Source organism: Mercenaria mercenaria, chromosome 12 (assembly GCF_021730395.1).
Source record: "Mercenaria mercenaria strain notata chromosome 12, MADL_Memer_1, whole genome shotgun sequence".
Classification (NCBI taxonomy): domain Eukaryota; kingdom Metazoa; phylum Mollusca; class Bivalvia; order Venerida; family Veneridae; genus Mercenaria; species Mercenaria mercenaria.
This window is the reverse complement of record NC_069372.1, coordinates 1,240,485-1,260,388: the sequence shown is the minus strand read 5'-3', so window position 1 is coordinate 1,260,388 and position 19,904 is coordinate 1,240,485. Positions and strand designations below refer to the sequence as shown.

At 34.0% G+C, this 19,904-nt stretch overlaps 1 protein-coding gene and 1 non-coding gene across 7 annotated transcripts; both read right to left on the bottom strand.

Moving 5' to 3' along the window:
* Positions 1-109: 109 nt before the first annotated feature.
* LOC123534375 (uncharacterized) lies at positions 110-15,858 on the bottom strand. 6 transcript variants are annotated; one of them, XM_053518960.1, is made up of 6 exons: positions 15,792-15,858; positions 5,441-5,465; positions 2,588-2,718; positions 2,223-2,399; positions 1,783-1,926; positions 110-1,566 (listed from the first exon to the last, which is right to left on the bottom strand). In XM_053518960.1, the coding sequence occupies exons 3-6, from the start codon at positions 2,610-2,612 to the stop codon at positions 1,304-1,306; spliced, it is 609 nt and encodes a 202-aa protein (XP_053374935.1). In that variant the 5' UTR covers positions 2,613-2,718; positions 5,441-5,465; positions 15,792-15,858; the 3' UTR covers positions 110-1,303. The 6 variants fall into 6 exon arrangements, with proteins under 6 accessions (XP_053374935.1, XP_053374937.1, XP_053374932.1 ...); XM_053518962.1 differs by lacking the exon at positions 15,792-15,858 and adding an exon at positions 6,127-6,960 and having other exon boundaries at positions 2,223-2,300; XM_053518957.1 differs by lacking the exon at positions 15,792-15,858 and adding an exon at positions 6,127-6,432.
* Positions 15,859-19,506: 3,648 nt separating this feature from the next.
* Positions 19,507-19,579, bottom strand: Trnat-ugu (transfer RNA threonine (anticodon UGU)). The gene has a single exon. It is a non-coding gene; the product is annotated as a tRNA-Thr (tRNA).
* Between the last annotated feature and the right edge of the window lie 325 nt (positions 19,580-19,904).

The following is a 19,904-nucleotide window of genomic DNA, read 5'->3' as shown; positions in this document are numbered from 1 at the left end:
GAGGCATATTTTGTGAGGACTGTAATACTTGGTTTCAAGCCGAATGCCAGGGTATGAGTACTATAATGTGCCGGTTTCATTCTGATCATTCAAATAAATCATGGCAATGTACAAATTGTGGTGTACCACATTTTAATTCTTCATTTTTTTGACTATTCAGAATCACTAGGTCTAGATCAGCCATTATCCTCCACCAGTACAGACAATTCATCTATTCAGTCACCATGTGGAACAAAACATTCTATGTCATTACACTATAGCACACCAATCAGCAACCTTCAGATAACAGAAAAAATGGAATACATAAATACGACGAAAAATAACGACGCTCCCTAACGCCTATAGTTTTGACAAATTGGTATTAAGTCCGGTGTAAAACATTACTGTGTACCTGGTATTTATGCACAAATTGTCTTTGCATATCACAAATTATAGCGAATGCGTCATTATAATAACGAAAATAAATATGAGCCGCGCCATGAGAAAACCAACATGGTGCATTTGCAACCAGTATGGATCCAGACCAGCCTGCGCTTCCGCGCAGTCTGGTCAGGATCTATACTGTTTGCTTTCAAAGCCTATTGCAATTAGAGAAACCATTAGTGAACAGCATGGACCCTGACCAGACTGCGTGGATGCGCAGGCTGGTCTGGATTCATGCTGGTCGCAAATGCACCATGTTGGTTTTCTCATGGCGCGACTCATATCTACTTTCTACTGTGACCTCAATTGCTGTCAGGATAACGTGCATTCAGGACAAGTCCTTACAAAGTGGATAACAAATATTTCAATAAATAAATGCAGAACGCTAAATTTCAGACCCACGACAATGTCAACATTCATTTCCTAATAATATTAACATTTTATGAAAAACTAAAAAGACACAGAGTTGTCTCTCCTGAATATGCTTCGAGTTAAGTCAATAATTACGATCCGCATTCATAGTCAAATGATATCAATGGGCTTGTCAATGTGTTGATGTTGGTTTTCAAGATTCTGTCTCACTTCCGACCAAGTTCATTATCAAATCAATTACAGGAACCAGATAAAGGCCTAGTAAATACTGTACTTGCCGAGTTGCAGCAAAGTATTTCCTATTTTGAGTTTGATGTCGGCAATAATTGCAGCACTACAAAAATATGTAAAGTTCCTTTTTAAAACAACGTAATTACAAACATTCAAAACAATGACAGTTTAATAGTGACACAAATTTCTCCGAGTTTCAATTTTATTTGTGACACATACAATAAATTTTATTCCATACATGTATTTAACGCTGCTACTAACTTGAGCATCGTCATTTTCAATCTCCAGATAACGGCACCAGTGATCCTGGAAAAGCGTCAGTGTTTTGAGTTATGAAAGCTTTTAATATTCTTTTCCTTTCTGAATATCGCCTTAAGGAAATAAACATCTGATTTGATGCCTCATACCCTTCTTTCAGCGAGATCAGTTCTTGATACAATCTTTCAAATTTCCTCTTCATTTCCGATAATTCATTGTTTGTTATTCTGATTTGTCTTTGTAATTCCTCTGTGTTTAGGTGCTCAACTTCACTTTGTATTTCTGAAATTTAAAACCTAATTCTATTCACAATGTACATTAATGGCGAATACCTCTCAATTTAGTGATCTTGTTTCAAATAACAACGTTTCACGGATTTTGAATCATGTGGAGGTCATAACCCGCCATATTACAGAAAAATGATACCGAGTGAAAACCTAACGTCTTACAATTAATGTTTAAGTGGACTACATATAACTAAAAGCAACAATTGTTTACCTTCAAAAACTCTCACTTCTTCTATGGCTTCAGCATATTGTCTGGCAGCTGCTAGCAATCCTCTTGGAGGGTTGTTCTCTTTATGTTGGTTTTCACTGGTTGATAGTTGTCGAAATTTTAGCATAACAGAGTCGTCAATGCACCCTCATAAATAATGTATAAAACTTGATAATAAAACTCGTAACTCTTTAGTTGTGAAGCACGTCAACCTTATTTGAACCTAAATTTTGTTGTTGAATAATAGGAATAGCCTTATAAAAACCACCGGTCCACAGCTGTTTCTGCTTTATGGTGGCTTTATATTCAATTTGTTTGATGGGGTTAACATGAAAACTAAAACATCTGCGAGATATATTTCTGATGTCTAGTAATAAAACACTTTCACAGGAGAACTGTTTTGACTATTGACGGCTAGTCATTCAATAAGTGTATATATATACCTTCTATCATATCTTTGATATCGTGTTTTCGCCGGAGAATGAAGTGGTTCTTGCATCTTAAATATTCTGTGGCAGTACCTTGAACGACAGAGGAATATATATCGTCATATATTTCCTTTAACTGGCGCAGTTGCATTTGAAGTTGTCCATACTGCTCTCTTAATTCATTTCTTGGTCCTGATTTCAAAGTAGGAAAACTCTTAACATTAAAGGTAAAAAACGTCAGGATATTTAAACGTTTTGAAAAGTAGCTTGTTCAAATTTGCAAAGTGTTGAAATATTTCATTTAAATATACGTTTTTGAAAAATAGTTTAATGTAAAGGTTACTTATACATGAACGTTTTCTAAAAATGGCAAATCTTACCTGTTAAAGAAGTTTCATTACCCATTCCGATTTCGTCTTCTATATATCTTATGTGTTCTTTTTATTTTCTAAATTCTTGAAAATGTCACAAGTATTATCACGGCGGTCTTACACTGGCACGTAGTTTTATCCTGCAAAGATGCACAGAGAGTCTAAGATTTCAAATCTTTTTGATGCCTATTGAAAATCTCAAAACTAAAAAGTGTTTCAAAGATAGCCGATGTTATGTGTCAACAGTTAACATGTACTTTGGTATAAAACTTTCTTATTTTTTTTTCTATCTGATCGAGGTTTACAGAAAAAATGTATAGTGTATTTAACAGATTCAGAACAAGCATATATTTAAGCTCACATGATCACAGGGTTCAAGGGGTTGGCTACTGTGATCATGAATAATCCATTTCGAATGTTTTAATAAAATCCATCTTAATACTATCTGGTTTTACCACTTTCTAGGTTGTCAAAGACGTCTTTTGTAAAGCTGATAAGTTGAGTACCACATTTATGTTTAGATTGAAATTCATGCTGGTACTGGCTAAGCAATTCGTTATTATCGTAATGTGTCATAATTTTTGAAAACAAATTATGCTTAATGAGTATTGAAGCAATGTAGGTGAGAGGAATTGGCCTCAAATAACTGGCCTTTAACTATTGATCTTTCATGATCTTTTATACATATATCTTTTATGGGAGCGACAACTGTACTGTTCCAAATTGAGGGAAAATACCTCTTTCTGGGGATTGAGCAAAGCTTAAAGTAAAGATGAGAGATAGCTCGTGTTGTAGCTCTTTAAGTGGTTTTGTTGATGTTTTTCTAAAGACTACAGACTTTGTTGAGTAATATGATAGCACTAGCAGTAATTTGTTAACATCGAGAGAGCTTTTGAAAATTCAGGCATCTCAGATGTTGATGGGCAAGTAATTTTCTTACATAACTGTTTAGAATGAGCAATTAAGGATTAGAAAATACTGATTTGAACTGCTTGTTTGGTGACTTTTTCGTCAGGGTCAGTCTAAGCGATAGTCTTGCTTTTTTATAGGTGTTTTCAGTTTTATGTTTTTGAATAATAGGTGTTGTTACTGCCGGTCTTGCCATCGATAATTACAAATTTTAGTATGACCAATGGGCAAGTATACCACACTTGAAAGATTTTAGAAGGACGAAGTTCGCATGTAGAGATTTCTTAATTATCGTGTTTTGTCTGTGGCGCTTACGTATTTGCCCAAGGACTGTCTGGGTTAACCAATGGAGATCAGTTCATGACATAGATATTTTGGTTGGCATATGAGACCTAAGGTCATACAGCTCCCTTTAAACACATTCTAAGCTGAAGTCTTTATAAATTTAAATTCTGATATGTCCCGCTTGAAGTTGACCAAATTTATTTTGCTATATCTCTTTATTAATCTTTTGGGTTGGAAGGCTCTGTGGCTCTTGACCAATCGTTGTAAGTTTAAGAAGTTTGACGGATTCTTCATACTTTATACGAGATTATTTGTATGGATATTGCAGATCCCCTTCAAGCAGAATGTGTTCCATGAGATATTTCAGTAAGTTTTAAGACCTCGCTGCTCTTGACAGTGAAATTCCTCGAAAGGCAGTGAGAACTCCACCATTGTTTTACTTACAATAGAAAGAAGATACTATTTATTGTTTTATCTTAACTTTAAACTGGGTAACTTTATGAATGGCTAAAAGAAGTCAAAACTGTTTAACTTACTACATTGTAAGATTAAAATAACTTCATACTTCATAACTCTATGTGATTACTCATATATCACGTTTCAGACATATAACACTTGATGATTCATTACTAATTTTTAATTGTCCCGACTATTCTGCATTGTTCTTTAGTTCATTATAATCTTAAACTGTTTCATAATGTATATAAGTGTTACATCACATGCATATTGTACGCCTACATGACACTTGAAATAATTGCATTTCTTTTTTGATAAGACATTCATTTTAAGGTATGACCTAGCAAATGGTGAATATTTCAAATGTCCAAAACAATGTTACAGCAATATACTATATCCAGTGAGAGACTTGTAGGCAAAATTTAAACAACTTTTACCGTGCCGTTTTTTTTATATAAATTTTGTATATTTCACGATATTTTCTCAAGCTCAAGTAGAGACAAATTTCAAAGTGATGGTATACTGTCCAAACTGTTTGCAGAAATTTCATTATACCATTATCCTTGATAAAAGAAACGTCAAACTATTGGAAAACAATTATAAAACACAAAATAAGATGTGAATGTCATTTTGGTCTAGGGTGTCTCAAGTAAAAGGATTTAATGAGACAGATTTCTAACTCCAGCATTGAAAAATTAAGGTCGAGTCCTGTGGGACTGTTTTAAATTTTGCTCACTTTATTCAAAAATAAACTTGAGGCAGAAGTTAAACCTACCTATATTTCTTCCAAAATATGTAATCTAAAGAGTAAATGGGAAATAGATAAATTTTACCGCATGTAAGTCAGCATCTTAAAAGATGTCTTATTCTGCCCCGTTTTGTTTCAGAGGTAAATCCGCTTTGAACAGCAAGAAATCACTTATGAAATAAAAACTTTTCACTTTTGTACGATAAGTCAACAATAAGTCTTGAAACAAAAATTAAAAAAAAACTTCCTAGAAAAAGGAATATAACGGAAAAATGTCCAATTGGGGCTTGAACCTATGCCCTCTGAAAGGTTTATTGTAGGAATTGAATACTATTCAAAGGGAGGAACACTATTACATGGGTCATACCTTAACCCGATGTTAATAAAACATTCAACAGCATAATATTACCATACATGTATATTTATATGAGACTAGAATTGTTGAAAATAGAACAGAAACTTACCTTATTTTTTTCTTGTTATCACAACCTTTAAATCAGAAAATGAAGGTATAAATACGTTATAATTTTCTAAATTTAAATGTCCAACTTCAAGACTTAAAAAAATAGAATATCGATTGTATACAAAATGTACATACCGTTATCTATGTTTCTGTCATTACTTTTTGTATTTATTAGCTTAGTTAACTACATGTTACTAAAGGGATCCCACGAACACTTTATCTATAAAATTAGTTCAGATATTGATATAATTACGTCAGCACTGATTCAACAATTATTTATAATCTTAATATTGCATTGTCATGCATAAAAGTAGAAATATAATCAATATATTCTTAAAAATATTAAGTTAAGAAGTAGTTATATTTTGCCAAAAAATATATATACCAATATACTTATCCTACAATGAATCATACCAGGAAATAATAAAGAAACAAAACAAAAAATGAAAACAATAAATGATAAAAAAGGAAACCATCTAAAATGGCTAACATGCCATACATGATAACTTAAAATTACATTCATTACCCATCATTCCGTACATGATGTTAAAAATAAATTCATCACATCGCACTTATTTTATGTGACAGTATGTTAACTTATCATGCACATGGAACTATTAATATATTAAGATATTAAAATCTTGCGTCAAAATACTAAAACTATAACAAATATTAATTCAACAATACCTGAAGTTCATATCTACTAAGATCACTATGTCACATATATTAAGAGTATACTTAAATAAAACTTCCTGGTACTGTTATTGTCTCTCAATTTACAATCAGTAACAAAATATTAATTTTCCTTGTCTAGCGATCAGTCTTTTTTATTGAGAATGACGACTTATTTCTGACAATTTCGTCTTGTAGCTACACCTACAACAAAAAAGCAATAGTTTGCTCTTTTATTTTCGCTATAGCATTTTGTCCTGTTTTTCTGCGCCGCGCCTGCCATTGAAAGAACGATATAAAATTGTTTCATTATCTTGTTCTGCCACCCAGTCACAACGACAGAGCGACAAGGCAACAGTTTTAGTGCGCCGTATTAGTGAGTGAATAACTGTCGTTCTTTCGTTCTATCGTGCTGCATTTTTCTTTTGGCGTTTTGGTGGTTGTGGTGGGAGGGGAGGTAGGGCAGAAAAAGACAATGAGACAAAAGAAAATATCGTTCTGTCGTCGTTGAGCCGGCGTCAGAACAACAGGAATTGGTAGAAATCAGCCATGATGATAATTATAGAGTATCAGATGTAAAAATAACTTCCAATGTCTTTATATACACTTAAATGAAAACGCGTTCAGGGCATGCCAACCACTTACCCTATTTTCAACAAGACAGTGTAAATGAAATAACTCCCCGCTGAGAATGGCTCTAACATTATTTACAAAATACCAGATGATATAAAGTAAACCATTACCATCAAAAGTCCGGACGATCTGTAGTAAATTTAGTGGAAGCCTTTTGTAGCCTATAACATCGCTGACCCTGTTGTAATAACTTTTGGTAATATGAAGATTTCTATCATTTAAATAAGCAGTGAAATATAGACACTGTATAATGTCGCTCAAGCGACATCCCCATCAATGCTGGGAAAGCTGACTATTTCAAAACGGGCAATTTCTTAAATTAACTGTTGGACAATATCTTAAGATTATTTTGAATGTATAAAGTGACTTACTTTTTCGTAATCATTCTAACGGCAGTTCAAAAATTGTAGTACACAACAATAGCGTCTTCAGTTATCATTTTCTTTTGGCTAAAATCGTTATTTTAGTGTGTCTCTTTTTACTCTTATGTGGACACACGTTTAAATTAAGAGCAATTTATATTATAAAGCGTTATTAATTTAATCATTATTATCAATAAATTAAATCTTTCAAATTAAATCAAAGAATCATATATAGATTGAATATTATATCTAATATATGTGTTTTGTTCAACGTAAGACTCAGGAAATTACGTTTTATCACTGTCATTTCGAATGAACTGGTATGGTAACGTCATATAAATCCATTTTTTGAAATAAATATCCTTTCGAATTGAATAATCTCTTGAATTGGGTAATGAGCAAAATTGATATTTTATCAGTATCATTTTGAATTAAATAGAAACATAATTATACACAAATACATATTGCTAAAGCTTTAACCACACTTCAGAACAAATGTTTGGTTATTTACCAAACACGGAATGAAAATATTGCAATAGCCTTTTCTACCATTTAGACCAAAACTTTTGTAGTTTACCACAATTAAGTCGGAATGTTTGGTTAGTAACCAGACAATGGATGATGTCAAGGTCGAAATAGCATGAGTTTCATTTTTCCAAAAACAAAATGTTAAAGAAAAATCACTTACTAACATCAATCTACCTTGTAAGAAGATCACAGGTGAAACAGAGTCATCTTACAGAAAGTAAGATTTACATTCGAAATCTTCCCCTCCGGTGTGATATGCATACAAATTAGAACGTACAATTAACCTTGCAGATCGACCAAACAATACAACTATCATCGGCTGGGACCTGAATCTAGAAGAATGTAACAAACTTTTAGATTTTGTTGAATCCTACTGTTTTACTCAGATGATAACTGAACCTACTAGAGTTACTGATGCTACTAGTAATCTACTTGACTTTGTACTCTTGTCAAATCCTACATTGGCGGTTGTCAAATCCTACAATGGCGGAACCTGTAAAAGTTATTCCTCGTTTCAGTGATCATTGCATTCCTTTTGTTGACATTCTTTCATCAGCTAGAATCAATCCAAAAGCAAAACACAAAATTTTACTGTTTGATAAGGCAAATTGGTCCGAATTCAAAAGAAGCTTAAGACATATTACCACTCAGAATTGTCTGCAAACTTTGAATGTGGAAGATTTATGGAACTCCTTTTAAAACAAATTAGAAGAATTAGTTTCATATACCGAGTAAGATTGTTTCTGGTAAACAACACCTTCCGTGGCTGAATTTTGTAATTAAAAAGAGCTCGATTGTGACGTAACCTCAATGATTATTTGAAATATTGTCGCGGAATATAGCCTAAAGAATCACATTTAAACCTTTAAGAACGACGTCACGCTACGGGAAACATTGAAAAATGAGTTGAAATATATTCATATTGCTAACATGTACTACTTGTATGTTTTGACAAAGGACACACTTGAAATGTTTCAAGATACCCAAGACTGCAGATAATAAAAGAAAATCTGCGAGACAGGAGCTTACTTGCTTGCTTTGTTGTTTTTTTTCAACAGTATTTCAGTTATGTTACGGTATATAAATTACCAGTTTTCCTGGATCCTGTACCAGTTCTAATTTGTTCTACGCAAGTAACTGCCTACTTCCCCACATGAACCAGTTTCTGTCACAATGTATATATACTATAGGAAAATGTTAGGCCGGCAATTTCCAAAGAAGATTATTTAGGTTCCCACTAAATACAAAAATACAAAAGAAAAATGACAATGCCATCTGGCGGTCACAGTTCTAGGCAATTTATGAATAACTATAACACTCTTTCAGGTAGAAACACAAGAATAATTTGTATTGAATTATTACATAACTGAGCTAGGTTTGTTTGTTTGGCTGTTCCAGGTGCAACGCTGGTTTTCTATCCTGACCAGTGTTCCTGGATTTTGTACCAGTACTAACCTGTTCTCCGCCAGTAGCTCAAAACTTCTCAACATGAATCAGAGGTGGCTAAAATTTCAGCAAAATATCGTCTATCAAATTGTCACGGAGAACAAACGCCTCGTTCTAGGATCGAAATCATAATCACATGACTCATAGATCTGCGTTCGCGTTTTGGCATTGCACATTTGGTTTGGGGGAAATGTCGTTTTAATATTTCTGGAAGCCATGCTTTTTAATGAATCAAGATAATTAAAATACTCTTCGTAAAAGAGTAGCACAAGGAGCATTTGTGTGGATTTATTTGAAATAAATAAAAAGTTTTTACAAGATTATTTTTAAAGTTCCACTTTATACGTGTATTGATTAGCGGCCATGCACAACGATGATCATGTGTTTAGACGAATCGGAATAATTTGAAAACATCTTAAAAGAGGATCACGAGGAAAATTTGAATTGAACTATCTTAAAATCAGGTGTGCAGTTTTCTACAAAGGTGATGTAGTTTAAAGTTCCCACAATATACATAAGGGAGGAGTGACCACGTCTTCTTGGTAGAGGATCATCCACGAAAGACTTTATCAAATTAATTCATTCATAATTGAGACAGCAGTTTCTGACAACATTTTTTGTTCAAAGTTCAAATTACATAAATACGACGAAAAATAACGACGCTCCCTAACGCCCATAGTTTTGACAAATTGGTATTAAGTCCTGTGTAAAACATTACTGTGTACCTGGTATTTATGCACAAATTGCCTTTGCCTATCACAAATTTTAGCGAATGTGTCACTAATTACAAAACGAAATGGCTGCTTTCTACTTTGATCTCAATTTCTGTCAGGATAACGTGCATTACAAGTCCTAACAAAAATAATAACAAATATTTCAATAAATAAATGCAGAACGCTACATTTCAGACCCTCGACAATGCACACATTCACTTCCTAATAATATTAACTTCTCATGAAAAACAAATATAAAGACAGAGTTGTCTCTCCTGAATATGCTTCGAGTTAAGTCAATAATTATGATCCGCATTCATAGTCAAATGATATCAATGGGCTTGTCAATGTGTTGACGTTGGTTTTCAAGATTCTGTCTCACTTCCGACCAAGTTCATTATCAAATCAATTATAGGAACCAGCTAAAGGCCTAATCTTGCCGAGTTGCAGCAAAGTAATTTGAATTTGATGTCGGCAATAATTGTAGCATTACAAAAATTATGTAAAGTTCATTTTTAAAACAACGGAATTACAAACATTCAAAACAATGACAGTTTAATAGTGACACAATTTTCTCTGTGTCTAAATTTCATTTGTGACACATACGAGAAATTGTATTCCATACATGTATTTAACGCTGCTACTAGTTTGAGCGTCTTCATTTTCAATCTCCAGATAACGGCGACGCCAGTGATCCTCGGGAAGCGTTAGTGTTTTGAGTTATGAAAGATTTTAATATTCTTTTCCTTTCTGAATATCGCCTTAAGGACATAAACATCTGATCAGATGCCCCATACCCTTCTTTGAGCGAGATCAGTTCTTGATACAATCTTTCAAATCTCGTCTTCATTTCCGATAATTCATTGTTTGTTATTCTGATTTGTATTTGTAAGTCCTCTGTGTTTAGATGCTCAACTTTACTTTGTATTTCTGAAATTTATAACCAAATTCTATTCACAATGTAAATTAATGGCGAATACCTCTCAATTTAGAGATCTTGTTTAAAATAATAACATTTCACGGATTTTGAATCATGTGGAGGTCATAACCTGCCATATTACAGAAAAATGATATCGAGTGAAAACACGTTAATGTAGACCTAAAGTCTTACCATTAATGTTTAAGTGGAGTACATATAATTAAAAGCAACAGAAAGACTTGTTTACCTTCAAAAACTCTCATTTCTTCTGCGGCTTCACGATATTGTCTCGCAGCTGCTACCAATCCTCTTGGAGGGTTGTTCTCTCTATGTTGGCTTTCACAGGTTGATAATTGTTGAAATTTTAGCATAACAGAGTCGTCATTGCACCCTCATAAATAATGTATAAAACTTGATAATAAAACTCATAACTCTTTAGTTGTGAAACACGTCAACCTTATTTGAAACTAAATTTTGTTGTTGAATAATAGGAATAGCCTCATAAAAAAATCACCGGTCCACAGCTGTTTCAGCTTTACGGTGGCTTTGATGCAAACATTTGACATGAAAACTAAACAAATCTGCGAAATATATTTCTGATGTTAAATAATATAACACTTCACGGATGGATAGTTTTGACTTTTGACAGGGTGGCCATTCAGTAAGTGTATATATACCTTCTATCATATCTTTGATATCGTGTTTTCGCCGGAGGATAAAGTGGTTCTTGCATCTTAAATATTGCTTTAGTACCCTGAACGACAGAGGAATATATATCGTCATATATTTCCTTTAGCTGGCGTAGTTGCAACTGAAGTTGTCCATACTGCTCTCTTAATTCATTTCTTGGTCCTGATTTCAAAGTAGGAATAAATTTTAACATTAAAGGTAAAAAAACGTCAGGATATTTAAACGTTTTGAAAAGTAGCTTGTTCAAACTTGCAAAGTGTTGAACTATTTTATTTAAATATACGTTTTTGAAAAATAGTTTAATGTAAAAGTTACTTATACATGAACGTTTTCTAAAAAATGGCAAATCTTACCTGTTAAAGAAGTTTCATTACCCATTCCGATTTCGTCTTCTATATATCTTATGTGTTCTTTTTATTTTCTAAATTCTTGAAAAAGTATTATCACGGCGGTCTTACACTGGCACGTAGTTTTATCCTGCAAAGATGCACAGAGAGTCTAAGATTTCAAATCTATTTGATGCCTATAGAAAATCTCAAAACTAAAAAGTGTTTCAAAGACAGCCGATGTTATGTGTCAACAGTCAACATGTACTTTGGTATAAAACTTTCTTATATTTTTTTTCTATCTGATCGAGGTTTACAGAAAACATGTATAGTGTATTTAACAGATTCAGAACGAACAAGCATATATTTAAGCTCACATGATCACAGGGTTCTTGGAGTTGGCTACTGTGATCATGAATAATCCATTTCGAATGTTTTAATAAAATCCATCTTAACACTATGTGGTTTTACCACTTCCAAGGTTGTCAAAGACGTCTTGTGTGAAGCTGAGAAGTTGAGTGCCACAGCTATGTTTAGATTGAAATTCATGCTGGTACTGGCTAAGCAATTCGTTATTATCGTAATGTGTCATAAGTTTTGAAAACAAATTATGCTTAATGAGTACTGAAGCAGGTGAGAGAAACTGGCCTCAAATAGTTGGCCTTTAACGATCTTTTATACATTACACATATCTTTCATGGGATCGAGTACGGTACTATTCCAAATTGAGGGAAAATACCTCATTCTAGGGATTGAGTAAAGCTTAAATTAAAGACGGGAGATAGCTTGTATTGTAGATCTTTAAGTATTTTGTTGATATTTTTCTCATGACAACAGACTGTGTTTGGTATTATAATAGTACTAGCAGCAATTTGTTAACATCTTTGAGAGATTTTGAAAATTCGGGCATCTCAGATGTTGATGGACAAATAATTTTGTTACATAACTGTTTAGAATGAGCAATTAAGGATTGGAAAATACTGATTCGAACTGCTTGTTGCGTGACTTTTTCGTCGGGGTCAGTCTAAGCGATAGTTTTGTTTTTCATAGGTGAAACACCAACGTTTTCAGTTTTTATGTTTTTTAATAATAATTGTTATTACTGTCTGTCTTGCCACCGATAATAACAAATTTTAGATATGACCAATGAGCAAGTATACCATATTTGAAAGTCTTGTGTATTCTCGTATATAGTCTGTCGCGCTTACCTTTGTCCAAAGACTGTGGGGGTTAACTGATGGAGATCAGTCCATGACTTAGATATTTTGGTTGGCATATGAGACCTAAGGTAATACAGTTCACCTTTAAACACATTCTAAGCTGAAGTCGTGACGGCGATGGCAGGCTTTGTAAATTTGAACTCTAATGTCCCGCTTGAAGTTGACAAAATTTGCTTTGCTATATCTCTTAATTAATCCCTCTGTGTAAATATTAATTTTATTGAATACTATAATAAAAGGAGGTGTTAAGGTTTGAAAGGGTTTCAGTGTAATCAACAATCTGACTAAAGTACATCTCCTATTACGCTACGCATAGGATCTGAAAACGACCTATTCATTGCCTCGTTCTGACGGCCCTTTCACTAGCCAATCAGAGCCTAGCTTACAACATCTTGCAAATCTACCTCTAGCATTGACTTTTGATATTTACAATTCTTATGTCGTAATGTATCAGATAGCCGGTTAGCTCAGTCGGTAGGCCACTTGCTTTGTAAGCGAGGGGTCCCGGGTTCGAGTCCTGGAATGACTGCATATTTTTCTTACTCTTTGACAATCGAACAAGTCGCCTGATTGGATAACATAAAAATAGCAATAATGGAAATCCAAAATATACAGAAGACGAATGTGAATGGGTCGTTCTCAGATCTTCGTTTAGAAGATCAAGTACTTTAGTCAGATTGGTGTAATCAACTAATGCTAATAACAAATAATCAGAAAGAGATCCAAGACATTCTCATTGCTGGCGGAAATTGACCAATCGTTGTAAGTTTTAGAATTCTTCATACTTTTTACGGATTTATTTGTATGGATATTGCAGATCTCTTTCAAATAGAATGTGTTCCATGAGATATTACAGTAAGATTTAAGACCTCAATGCTCTTGACAGGTGAATTTCCTTGAAGGGCAGCCAGAACGCCACCACTGTTTTACTTACAATAGAAAGAAGATACTATTTTATTGTTTTATCTTAACTTTAAACTGGGTAACTTTATGAATGGCTAAAAGAAGTCATAACTGTTTAACTTACTACGTTGTAAGATCATTTTGTCTATATTAAAATAACTTCATACTTCATAACTCTAGCTTATTTCATAGTTGTGATTACTCATATATCACGTTTCAGACATAAAACACTTGATGATTCATTACTATTTTTTAATTGTCCGGACTATGCTGCATTGTTCTTTCGTTCATTGATTATAATCTTAAACTGTTTCATAATGTATATAAGTGTTACATCACATGCATATTGTACGCCCACATGACACTTGAAATAATATGTTTGACAAAATTGTATTTCTTTTTAGATAAAACATTCATTTTAAGGTATGACCCAACAAATGGTGAATATTTCAAATGTCCAAAACAATGTTACAGCAATATACTGTATCCAGTGAGAGACTTATATGCGAAAATTAAATAACTTTTACAGTGTCGTTTTTTTTTTTCTAATATTTTTTTGTATAGTTCATGATATTTCCTCAAACTAAAGTAGAGACAAATTTCAAAGTAATGGTACACTGTCCAAAACGTTTGCAGAAATTTCATTATACCATTATCCTTGATAAAAGAAACGTCAAACTATTGGAAAACAATTAAAAAACACAAAATAAAATGTGAATATCATTTTGGTCTAGGGTGCCTCAAGTATAAGGATTTAATGAGACAGATTTCTAACTCCAGCATTAAAAAATTAAGGTCGAGTCCTGTGGAAAAAAATAAACTTGAGGCAGAAGTTAAACCACCTACATTTCTTCCAAAATATGTAATCTAAAGAGTAAAGGCAAAATAGAGAACTTTTACCGCATGTAAGTCAGCATCTTAAAAGATGTCTCACTCTGCCCCGTTCTGTTTCAGAGGTAAATCCACTTTGAACAGCAAGAAGTCACTTATCAAATAAAAACTTTTCACTTTTGTACAATAAATCAACAATACGTCTTGAAACAAAATTAAATAAAAAAACTTTCTAGACAAAGGAATATAACGGAAAAATGTCCAAGTTGGGCTTGAACCTATGCCCTCTGAAAGGTTTATTGTAAGAATTGAATACTCTTCAAAAGGAGGAACACTGTTACATGGGTCATACCTTAACCCGGTGTTAATAAAATATTCAACAGCATATTATTACCATACATGTATATTTATATGAGACTAGAATTGTTGAAAATAGAACAGCAACTTAGCTTAGTTTTTCTTGTTGTCACAACTTTTAAATAAGAAAATGTAGATATAAATACGTTATAATTTTCTAAATTTAAATGTCCAACTTCAAGACTTATAAAAATAGAATATCGATTGTATACAAAATGTACATACCGTTATCTATGTTTCTGTCATTACTTTTTGTATTTATTAGCTTAGTTAATTACATGTTACTAAAGGGATCCCAAGAACACTTTATCTATAAAATTAGTTCAGATATTGATATAATTACGTCAGCACTGATTCAACAATTATTTATAATCTTAATATTGCATTGTCATGCAATAAAGTAGAAATTTAATCCATATATATTTTTGTATTATGAAAAAAAATATTGAGATAAGAAGTAGTTATATTTTGCCAAATAGATATATCAATATATTTATCCTACAATGAATCATACCAGGAAATAATAAAGAAACAAAACAAAAAAGAAAATAAAAATGATAAAAAAAGGAAACCATCTAAAATACCCAACATTCCGTACATGATAAGTTAAAAATTACATTCATTACATCCCACGTATTTTTTTCATATGACAGTATGTTAACTTATCATGCACATAAAACTATTAATATATTAAGATATTCAAATCTTACATCAAAATACTAAAACTATAACAAATATTAATTCAACAATACCTGAAGTTCATATCTACTAAGATCGCTATGTCACATATATTAAGAGTATACTGAAATAAAACTTCCTGGTACTGTTATTGTCTCTCAATTTACAATCAGTAACAAAATATTAATTTTCCTTGTCTAGCGACCAGTCTTTTTTATTGAGAATGACGACTTATTTCTGCCAATTTCGTCTTGTAGCTACCACTACAACAAAAAAGCAATAGTTTGCTCTTTTATTTTCGCTATAGCATTTTGTCCTGTTTTTCTGCGCCGCGCCTGCTATTGAAAGAACGATATAAAATTGTTTCATTGTCTTGTTCTGCCACCCAGTCACAACGACAGAACGACAAGGCAACAGTTTTAGTGCGCCGTATTGGTAAGTGGATAACTGTTGTTCTTTCGTTCTGTCGTGCTGCATTTTTCTTTTGGCGTTTTGGTGGTTGTGGTGGGAGGGGAGGTAGGGCAGAAAAAGACAACGAGACAAAAGAAACATATCGTTCTGTCGTCGTTGAGCCGGCGTCAGAACAACAGGAATTGGTAGAAATAAGCCATGATGAGAATTATAGAGTATCAAATGTAAAAATAACTTCCAATGTCTTTATATACACTTAATTGAAAACGCGTTCAGGGCATGCCAACCACTTACCCTATTTTCAACAAGACAGTGTAAATGAAATAACTCCCCGTTGAGAATGGCTCTAACATTATTTACAAAATACCAGATGATATAAAGTAAACCATTAACAGGGTCAATCTAAGGTATAGTTACATCAATGTACTCAACAGCTTGTCTGAAGTCAGAGCACGAAGAACCTAACTTTACGGGCACGCCTAAGCAAGCTACGATACAAAATTCCAAATTACGGAGTCTCACACTTATTAGTCATCGCACCAGCAAACAAGAAATTGTAGCGACTAATCGTAGAATGGTCAGTCACCAAACCAGCACTGTGCTTAACGATTTTTGCATTGTGTCTTCTTTTGATATATTACAAATATTTGGGGAAAAAACAACAAAAAAATATGATGTTCATTTTTTATTATTTTTTTTTATCAAACTATATCCATATAATATGCGGTGTGTAGGACCAAGTTTTAGAAGTGTATTAAGGTTTGTTTGATATTATTCAAAAGTCCGGACGATCTGTAGTAAATTTAGTGGAAGCCTTTTGTAGCCTATAACATCGCTAACCCTGTTGTAATAACTTTTGGTAATATGAAGATTTCTATCATTTAAATAAGTAGTGAAATATAGACACTGTATAATGTCGCTCAAGCGACATCCCCATCAATGCTGGGAAAGCTGACTATTTCAAAACGGGCAATTTCTTAAATTAACTGTTGGACAATGTCTTAAGATTTTTTTGAATGTATAAAGTGATTTAGTTTTTCGTAATCATTCTAACGGCAGTTCAAAAATTGTAGTACACAACAATAGCGTCTTCAGTTATCATTTTCTTTTGGCTAAAATCGTTATTTTAGTGTGTCTCTTTTTACTCTTATGTGGGCACACATTTAAATTAAGAGCAATTTATACTATAAAGCGTTATTAATGTAATCTTTAAGCATTTACGTTGCACAGTAATTGGAATAAAAACATATTTTGGAGTTATTGTTATAAAATTGCATATTTATGTCAAATTATCTTTTTGACGATTAAGACATGACTTATCAGATGCTCAACATTATACTAAAGTATATGAGACACAATTCAAGCAAACTGCGTTTACCTCTCACATTTATCGAAATCTGGACTAACCATAGTGAAGGTGTCGTGTGTTCTCTTTCTCTACGGAGGCGTTTTGGCCTGTAAAGGCACAAAAACAAAACCTCGATAAATAAATTTATCAGTGAAGAAAAACTTCAGGTGCAAGCCATCAAGAATCTATTTCCAAGTGCAATTCAATAAATACAGCGCCGAAATACATAAATATGATATGGAAAGATGCATGAATACATGACAAAATGAATGCAATAACAATTACATGTAAAGGCATAAAAACAAAAGCTTGATAAATAAATTTATCAGTGAAGAAAAACTTCAGGCGCATGCCATCAAGAATCTATTTCCAAGTGCGCATGCGTGTAGTTACATTCGGGAATTTTTTTATAAAATCGAAGCCCGGCATGCAAATCTTGTTAAGGCCTTTAATTAACTGGTAAGTGTTAAAAATGTTAGATGGATGAATGAAATGAAAATGATATAGGAATTCATATAGGATCGGGCTGTATAGAAATAATACAAAATAATAACACATAAAGACATTTCATACAATATATACACGGAACGAGGACAATACAACATATAGACAAAATACTGTTATTCAGTGGTTTTGGACCTCGTGACCTACTCCCCCATTCGGTGAATTTCGTCCCGACATGCAAAAGACACTAAATATACCAGCTTGGAGCAGAAATACTATCAATGCAAGTCTAGACTGTAAATAACTAAACTATCCACTACAGTAAGGCATACGTGTACTACAAATATATGTGTATAAACACTAATAGTAACACCTTACATGGTTATATAGCAAACACAATTCTTCCGCTTCAACAAGACTAACCACCGAACATCGAACTCCGCGAAATAAGTAAATGTGTAAATTTATCGTAGATGTGCACAGTCTACAATAAATATGAACAATCTGTACTGTGAAGTACACAAATCAAGGATTTCAGTACTTTTATGTGATGCATTCAATGAACCACATAAACTAAGGACAACAAAATAATAAAAACAGGTATATTGACGTGCGACATATCAAATACAAATATATTATACACTGTTCCATATGCGAATAAAATGAAAGTGACCAGTATCACTTAAAATTTCAGCTATCTGATCTCATCTATCCAGGTTTAGCTCTGGTTCGTCTAGGCCTTTGCACCTCTGTCTGATCGTCAGGCTTACCACGTAGAGCTGGTATTACATATTTTGCACTAGGAGCAGGACTGTGTTCTGTTCTTTCAACAGGAACTGTCTTATCTGAAACAGAATGAGAAACATCATTTGTTAGGGACATTCTCCGATTCACAGATGTATGCTGAAGAAGAATCTTATGTATTGAGGGAAACACTGCTGGGAGAATTTAGATTTGGACTGGGAGTAGCAGGTTTCTGTGAAGAACTCCAGACTTTTCTCTGCTATGCTTCTTCTTCACCTCAAATATGGGGAAACCTTGAGTAGGCTGACCAACAATGAGGTATACATCCTTCTCCCACCTGTCTGCTATCTTGGCCTTCCCTCTGATGCCAACATTCCTTACAAGGACTCTGTCTCCTACCTCAAGCTTGGCTTCCTTTACCCGGAGATCATACCACCTCTTGTGTCTTTTACCTTGCTTCCTGGCTTCTCTGCTTGCTACTCGGAGGTACATAACAATGTATGCGTCGTAAGACTGACCAAGCAAGTATGCCACGGTCCCATGTTAAGCGCCAAATGTCACAGGGTGAGAAAAATGTGCAGCCAGACCGGGGCTGGAACCCGTGGCCTCGGAATACCGTTCCGATGCTCTACCGACCGAGCTATCCGGCCACCTACACATTTTCTCCCCGTTTCAATATTCAAGTTCTATACCGTGACATATTTCCTCACCATTTTTAAATTCCTCCTCGAATTTCAGCGGGTACTTTATATAAGAGCAATTACAGGCATCGGAGACTAACCAGTGTAATGCCGTCACGGCCCCACGTTGGGCGCCAAATGTCACAGGGTGAGAAAAATGTGCAGTCAGTCCGGGGCTCGAACCCGGGAACTCTCGCTTACAGGGCGAGTGCTCTACCGACTGAGCTAACCGGCTGCCTGACACATATTCTAACCTTACGTGACCAAGTCCGTACCGTGACATACACCCCCAAAAAATTGGAAATTCGTCCTCGAATTCCGAAGGTACATAATATTGCAGGCGTCATCAGACTAACCCAGCAAGTATGCCACAATTCCCCGTTGGGCGCGAAATGTCACAGGGTTAGAAAAATGTGCAGTCAGTCCGGGGCACGAATCCGGGAACCCTCGCTTACAGGGCGAGTGCTCTACCGACTGAGTTAACCGGCTGCCTGACACATATTCTACCCTAACGTGACCAAGTCCGTACCGTGACATACACCCTTACAAACTGGAAACTC